The sequence below is a fragment of the Microtus ochrogaster genome, unplaced genomic scaffold (genome assembly GCF_000317375.1).
Source record: "Microtus ochrogaster isolate Prairie Vole_2 unplaced genomic scaffold, MicOch1.0 UNK11, whole genome shotgun sequence".
NCBI classification, from domain to species: Eukaryota; Metazoa; Chordata; class Mammalia; order Rodentia; family Cricetidae; genus Microtus; species Microtus ochrogaster.
In genome coordinates, this window is record NW_004949109.1 from 1,452,403 (window position 1) to 1,460,257 (window position 7,855).

General features: G+C 45.8%; 1 protein-coding gene across 2 annotated transcripts in view; it reads right to left on the reverse strand.

Annotated features, from left to right (window-relative positions):
* Positions 1 to 7,855, reverse strand: part of Pik3r1 (phosphoinositide-3-kinase regulatory subunit 1) — an 83,307-nt gene that overhangs the window by 70,204 nt on the left and 5,248 nt on the right. The window contains exons 1-2 of one of the 2 annotated variants that reach the window (XM_013353554.2): positions 3,783 to 3,803; positions 2,197 to 2,911 (exon numbers count right to left, since the gene is read on the reverse strand). In XM_013353554.2, the coding sequence (XP_013209008.1) occupies positions 2,197 to 2,530 (334 nt within the window). In that variant the 5' untranslated portion in view covers positions 2,531 to 2,911; positions 3,783 to 3,803. Of the gene's footprint in view, positions 1 to 2,196; positions 2,912 to 3,782; positions 3,804 to 7,855 lie in introns of those variants that run through there. The other variant, XM_005366567.3, reaches the window with a different exon arrangement.

Below are 7,855 nucleotides of genomic sequence, written 5' to 3' on the forward strand. Positions count from 1 at the left end.
AAAAACCAAAAAAAAAAAAAAAAAAAAAAAGCTGCTGACCTCCCACAGCACATGAATCATATTTAAATGAGACTATGAGGCTAACGTTCCTAGAGTATCTGATGAACATTTAGTACAGTGCCCTCCTGGTGACCCCCCTTCTTCCACTGTCTTCCCGACCTTCCAGTTATTCTGAATTTCTCACTTACGTTCAGGCCCGTTCTTCCTAATATTTCCACACATATCATGACGGGCCTCTTCTTACATCCTACTATAATTTTTCATTTTTCTCTCTTTCCACATATCGGAGAGAAAAATGAAAAGGCTGTTAAAAATCTCCGTTCTCACCAGAGAACGAAAGCACGATGAATAGCTTCACGCCTTACAGAAGAGAGGGTCATTTTTCCTGTAGGTCTCATCCCTTGACTGCATATGACAGTCGGGTAAACTTAGACCGGGTGCGTTATCGAATATGTGTTTGTCTAGAAGCTATTTTTCAGAGTCTTCTCGTCAGTGATTATGACCTGGCACCCTCAACTCCACCTCATGAGTCATCTCGAACTCAGCTGAGCTTTTGTTTATGGTTCTGCAGCCCTTTGTATGTGGGGTGCAACGAGATCATTTTTCTTCTTAAATGAACCTACTTAACTGTTTCTAACTTAAAAAAAAATAAGAAGTCAGAGGAGCAGAGAGAAAGCTAGGCGACTAACAATGCTGGCTGCTCTTCCAGAAGACTTGGGTGTAATTTCCCAACACCCACATGGTAGCTTGCGACATCACAGAACTCCAGTTCTGGGGATCTGGTGCTCTCTATTGACTTCTGTGGGCACCTGCATGCCTGTGGTGTGCATACACACACAGTCTGACACAAACGCACGACATAAAATGAAAATAAGTGAATCTTCCAAACAACAATGGCAAAGAGAAGTCAGGTCAGAAAGCTGTTATTTGATGGAGAGAAAACCAATGGCTTGTAAACTTTCAGTCTGCTAAACCAAAATATGGGAGAAACACAGCACTTAGAAAACTGTCGGTGCCCTGAACACATGCACAGTTCAAGACTTTCTGGTTTGATTGAAAAAAAAAAGCCTATTTTTTTTTTAACTTGGTACACTTTTAAAACTATAGTATAACATTCTCAGAACAAGTAACCCTTTGGAGTCCAATGCAGGAGGCCAAAAGAGCAGCCAGGCCTTCGGGGATATCTCAAATCTGCCCTCTGGAACATTTTCCACCCTGTTGCCCAGTGCCTAAAGGCAGCTCTCACCCTGAAATCTGCCTCCCTCTTCTCCTGCGCTCCTTCACCTGATTCGAAACCCTTCCAGAAGCCTCCCGTGCAGGCCCCGTCCAGCTCTGCTCAGTATAGAACCACAGCTCAGCAGCTTCATCTGTCTAACGAACCTGGTTATTCCTTTCGGAGTCTCTGGGGCCCAAAAGGGGCCCACGATTTACTAGTAAGAAACAGTATCTAACAAAAAAGCACCAAAGCTGAACGTGAAGCTCATCTCAGTGAGAAACTGGAAATAAAAAAAAAAAAAAAAATCTACCCAGGAACAGCCGTGTCCAAGCCCAAGGCCAGGCCATCTCCAGCACATGGATTTTGAATGGAGGTAGCCTCCATTTAAGAGAAGTACCCAGGGAGCCCGAGTTTCTCCTCACTGGAGCCAAGCAGATGACTGGCACTACTGCCACAATGGCACGGCCCTTGTGGGAACAGAAGCCCCTTTCCTTTTATGCTAACCCCAAGCCTCAAGAGGAAACCCAGGGGCAGATTCCAGGTTAGAAAAACAATGGTTTCTTCTCTGCTGAGTTCTGTGGTTACTGCAAGACTCGACATTTTTCCATGCAAACCACATTAATATTAAATATGCTTATACTAGACGTACCCTTTGCTTTCCCAAAGCAATAACAGCCATAAGAATAGGAGGCCTGCGTTAAGTCAATGGCCACTATAATAATAGTGTTTAATGGTACTCACTAAACAGGCTCTCAGACACCATCTCCCACCAATTTATACAAGCACACAAAAGCAAACTTCTAAGCCATCTCATGATTGCCCAAACTTTTATATACTATTTATCAGTTCATGTCAAATTGCCAAGATGACTTCTACTCAGAGCTTAAATCTAAGATTTTACCAATTAAAAAATGTAAAAAAACAAAAAAAAACCCTAAAAACAAAAGGTTATTAAACAAACAAATACTCGTCATGCTGACCTGGTTGTTCCGTGTCTGCTTCAGTTTTTGAAGAACCCGGGGCGACAGGAAGAGGCCGAGGGGGGCGGGGCTTGGGAGTAGGTGGTGAAATCCTTTTCCTTCCAATATATTCAACGTAAGTTCCCGGAAAGTCTCCCCTTTCCCCGGTGGTTTCATTGTAGCCGTTTAACCAGCCAATATCTTCAGGCCGAGCTTCCTGGCCATCACTGAATCCAAGAGCCAATAAGGAGCCTTTATTCACGGTCAGTATGTCCCCCAAGTGCAGGTCGATGTCCTCCTCTCTCTCCTTCTTGTAGTCGTACAGCGCTCGGTACTGGTACCCTTCAGCGCTCATGTCTGCAGCTCTGTCACAGGGCAACAGAGGAGTCGGCTCGTACACCGCAGTCTTGAGTTTACGTTTTGAGGGGAAGCGAGTTCACAGAATGGGCTAAAATCCCTAACGGGTGGCCAGCCGAGGACGAAGGACCGCTATCCAAAGGCTTAAGAGAGCTGACTGGCCGTCCGGCTGTCCATCTGTCCTCCATCAATGGTGTGACTGAAGACAAGGCTCTACTCCCTCAGCATGCCGTAGTCTGCCCTGGTGTCCTTCTCAGCGGCCTGTCAACACCTCGACTCCAGGCTGACTCTCGCAGCGAGGCCCGATCCTTTCTGACGTTCTTGTCACACTGTCCATCTGTCGTCTGATTTTACTGCCACACTCCCCTCTCAGCTTCACCTAGCAAAGCAGAAACCAGGCTTATGAATGAACATCACACTTTGCCATCTGTGGGGATTTGAATTTCTACTTCCATTCAACAAGTACTTAATCACTCTGGCAGGCGACATACACGGGCCAGTGTGCGACTGCTTGACACAGTATACACCACCAAGATTAGCAAGACAGGCCCTGCCTTCTAAGAATACTGGGCGGGACGGGAGATGGAGCCCTAGCGCGTGGCAATGTTCTGGAGATAAGACCAGTACACAAGGAACCAAAACATTAGGTAAATGCCATGATAGATGCTGACACGAAACGCCATGGGGAGAGAGAGAGAGAGAGAGAGAGAGAGAGAGAGAGAGAGAGAGAGAAGAAACCACACTGCAGGAATCTGCAGCCAGAATGGAATGTGAGGCATGCTCTTGGCTACAGACAGACCAAGCAAATGTCATAGTACAGAAAGATGCAAAGGCAGTCTCATCTGTCAGAAGACAAAGCGGGAAGAGCGAACCTGGGTTGGAAAGGCAATCGGGCCATGCTCACGGACAGCCAGCTAAGTCAGTCCTTGACAGTGCACACTGCACAGCCATGCGGGGAAGCAGTCACGGGACGAAGTCTGTACTAAAGGAATCCCAGTCTGGCCTCGATGCCCAGGAGGGACCGGCACAGGGAAAGAGTGGAAGCGAAGGCTGCTGAGAAAGGGAGGACAGAGACAGAGACAGAGACAGAGACAGAGACAGAGACAGAGAGGCGGCAGCGGGCCTGTAAAGGCGCAGACTGAAGTGGTACACGGTATTCGGGGAAAATGTGTGGAAGGTGGACAAGGCTCACTGGCAGAAGCAAGGGGGGCAAGTGCTTGAGCCGGTGCTGCTAAGAATTAATTCCGTACCAATATTAAGCAAAGGAGAGCCAAGAGACCTGCTGGGCTCATGGGATAGAGACAGCCACTGTAGAAGTACTAGTGATGGCCGAAAACTCCGGCTGAAATCAGGAGGACACCGGAGGCATTGTAAGCAGAGCTGATTTCAGTGGGGCAGGAACCATAGCTGACTTTCTTGGATGCCAGATTGCAGGCCAGTAGTGAGGATACCGCTAGATCTGAAGGAGTTAAGATAGGAAAGGAAGTAGCCACGCTGCTGCTGCGGAAGTACTATGTAAAACAGGCTTGGCAGAGGCCAGGGTAATGATGGGGGCAGAGCAACCAGGGAGAGCTTTAGTCATCCTGGATGACTAGCAGGATAGCAGGCACCGTAGATCCATGCTGCACCCCGTGTACTGATCAAGGCTACCTTTACCACAGAGACTAAATTCAAACTAAAGTTTTCAGTTCAGCCACCTGTACAATAAAGCGATACAAACACAGGCACACGGGCCTGTGTCCCATCAAGGAGACTTTCCTAAGTTTAGGAGAGAGAAACAGTTTAGCAGTTGAGTGTTACAGGCACTCTTCAATGCCGGCATCTTAAAAAGCAAAATCTAATCACAGATTAATTGTTGTGTTGGCATTCAGAAGTGTAAAGCATTCAACTTCACATGGCTAAAGCCTCTTAGCTTTATACAATAACGCTCTAAGGAGGGCTGCATATTAAAAGGAAGTGAAAACAAACACTGGAAATCTTTGTGTAGCGAGAATATTAATTTGGGATAGTGCTCTACTTTGCATTTCAGGCATCAGAGGGGGAAAAAAAATTAATGCGGCCAGTGGAGCGTATGAGGAAAATAAGCTAGATTACATTTGAAGAAAACCTCTCCTTCTGAAAGATCCAGAATCAAATTAAATATTCATTGCATAAATTCACACAAAAATGTAGAACTAGCAAATCTCATTTTTTTGTACTAATGTGCTCTGTACAAAAGAGACACAGAACTCCAAAGAACATGAAAATTTACATATCCCTAAAAGCTTGGAAACCAGGCAATATGCCTAAGAATAATTTAATTCCTTCAAATCTGCCCTGAAATTTTTGTTAGCTTTTCCTGGCAATGTATGTCTTTTAGAGGGGGAGGGGAAAGTCCTAAGTCAGTAGCCAGTGCTGATCTTTCTGCCAGCTGGTGCCTTGCACTTCCTCAATTGCAACCACCCAGAGGACCAGCTTGGTGGGATTCTCAGTAGAACAGGAAATGCAACGCCTCCAACCCCCATGAAACAAGCCCCTAGCACACAACACAATGATGCAGTTAGGCACGTTCCACACCAGCGACTCAGAAACTGCTCCCAGCCTTTTCAGGGCTTTCTGACCCCGAGAACCTCTTGATTGTGCCTGGGGCTAAGTCCACAGAAGGGGGCGAGACTCTGGGAGGAGTCTGATAACTGTTGGAGGCTAGATTCTAGAGAAGCAATCCCCACCCTGTATGCCAAGGCCTCTAAGCTTGGGCCAATGCTCTCTCCCCGCCACTAGAAAGAGAATCTTAAAAGCTCTGCAGAACCCCAGATTTTACTCTGATCCAGAAACCTCAGATCTCTTATGGCTCGTAGATGGCAAGTTGAACATGACTCAGGGATGGCAAGTAGAACAAGGCCAGGATGATCAATGCAGACGGTTAAGGTTAAGTGTCAGGGAAGCAGTCTAGAAGCAATGTTGTAAAAAGAGGGTGAGCACACAAGTCATTCACTTGGGTGGGGACCTGGTCCTGTGGTGACAAGGTTCAGAGAGACCTTGGCCCGGCAGAGACGCAGAGCAGCCCTCTCTGACTGCACTGGGTACACTTCTCTGGCCTGCCAAACCCATTTAAATGAGGCAGTGTTATCACAATCAGAACCACGTGATATCTACTGCGAGCTGTGCCTCCATTAACCCCTTCCATCCCCACAGTAACCAAGGTACTCTAGATATTCTTACTTGACAAGTGGGGGAAGTTTAGCATCTCAGGCGTGATTGCACTCCACACCAGATGCAGAACCTAAATACAGATCCAGTCAATGTGTGGAGGCCCCGCTTTGAAGACCACCATAACTTATTTCCACCTCAGCTATGCCAATGTCCTCCAAAACGACTCCATTAAAAGACATCCTTGCCTAGGAAGTCCATAAACTAGGGAATAAAAGAATCCTGAGCCCATCACTTCTGGACAACCGCCCATTTCTGGAAACCTGTCCTTCTCTGTCCTGCAAAGGAAGCTCCTGCCACCTGTATTCCTCCTGGCCTATCTGCCCCTTGCTACTCTCCTGGTTCTCTTACTGTACAGTTTCTAACACCTTGGCTCCTCCCTGGGGAGATAAGCGAAGCCTCAACCCAGAGTCACAAGGACTGGCAAGCTCTCCCTTGCTTTGTCCCCAGGACTGCAGCACCCAGCAGCCTGAAGCATGGGGAGTGCCCGTGTCACCCGCCTGAGATCAATTTGGAGTTTGGACATCACAGCTATTTCCCACTTTCACTGAATTCTGCCTCCCACTCTCTTCGACTACAAACACCTGCCCAGTGAGCTCTTCCCAGCCAGATTCACTTTATATGTGGACCACAGTCACTGTCAACAAAGTAGTACTTTCAGATACCCAGGCAAGTTTATGCTGTAAACTATAAGCTAGGCTAGGATATTATACCCCCCAAAGGAGCATAAAGGAATTCTGTAAGAAACTTAAAAGTAACTTATTCTTATACAAGACCATATGCAACTGCCTTATGGGAATTATTATTATTATTATTATTATTATTATTATTATTATTATTATTATTATTTTGATCCAGTCTCTCAACCCTTTCATAGCTGTCTACAGTCCCACTCACTAGAAGTAAATTTTCTTTCTCTGCTAACACACTGAGCAATTTTTATTTTATTTGCCCAAATAAAATTGTTTCTAAGGCTTGACAATTACAAATCTGTGACTGTTCAATGTACAATGGCTTAAAAATAAATTTTTTTACTTATTTATTTATGTATTTTTAGCTTAACCTTCTAATCTTCAGGCACAATGAGAAAGAACCAAACAAACACTCTAAAAAGAAGTCTGGTTTTGTTGCGTCATTATATTCCCCTTTTACAAAGGACAGGATTTGGGAAACCGAGTAAGGAGGCAGAAATAATGGACCTCCTCAAACTGCATTTAAAATGAAAAACAAACAAAAAGACAAAACGATATCTATTTATACATCACCATCCTGTGATGAAATTAGCAGCGTGACACTGGGTGGCAGCACCAAAAGGCTCTATAGCCAAGACAAGGTGGGTAGCCTGCACCTCCATGTGTAACCTCCCCCCTTAGTGTGACAGAGCTCAGAGTCTATGGTAAACGTCCCACCTCAACTTACAGTCTTTTGAGCAACAGGAACTGTTACTTGAAAATATGTCTACCTTTCAAAATTCTTGAAGTTATTAACTATTAAACTGACCTAGGAGTCTACGAAAGACCATGAGCCTACATATAAAGTGATGGGATTGAATAGCCTCAATTAAAATAGGATGAAAAAGATGGGCTCAATGTAAGCCTAGTGTACAGCATCTGATATCTTCATTCCTTTGGAAAGCAATGAGCTAGGCAGAATGCACTGCCTGCTGCCCCACTCCAGGCTGGGTAGCTAATGTGGGTAGGTAGGGTGTGTAATTCCTGCCTGCAAGCCCTTTAGGAGCAGAGAGTACACATCCAGGTGACACAGTAAAGAGAAAGGGCTGCAAAGCGGTTACAGCACTAGGTGTCCCTGAGCACACCAAGAAGAGAAGAGGAGAGGGTTCCTCTGGCCCACTCACAGCAGTCCTTCTAAGACTAAGAGGGTCAGGATGGAGAGAGGGGTAAGACGAAGGGCCATGTGACCCAGAAGGGATCCTTCCACCAAGAAGAAGATATGAAGCCAATATGCCTGGTTCCTTGCACCACCACAGAAGAGAGGGATTGAAATGATGGCCCTGGGAGGAATGACCAAAGGGAGATGCCCTAAAGTACTTCTTCTTGTGAAACACACAAGAAAGAAAGAAAGGAAGGAAGGAAGGAAGGAAGGAAGGAAGGAAGGAAGGAAGGAAGGAAGGAAG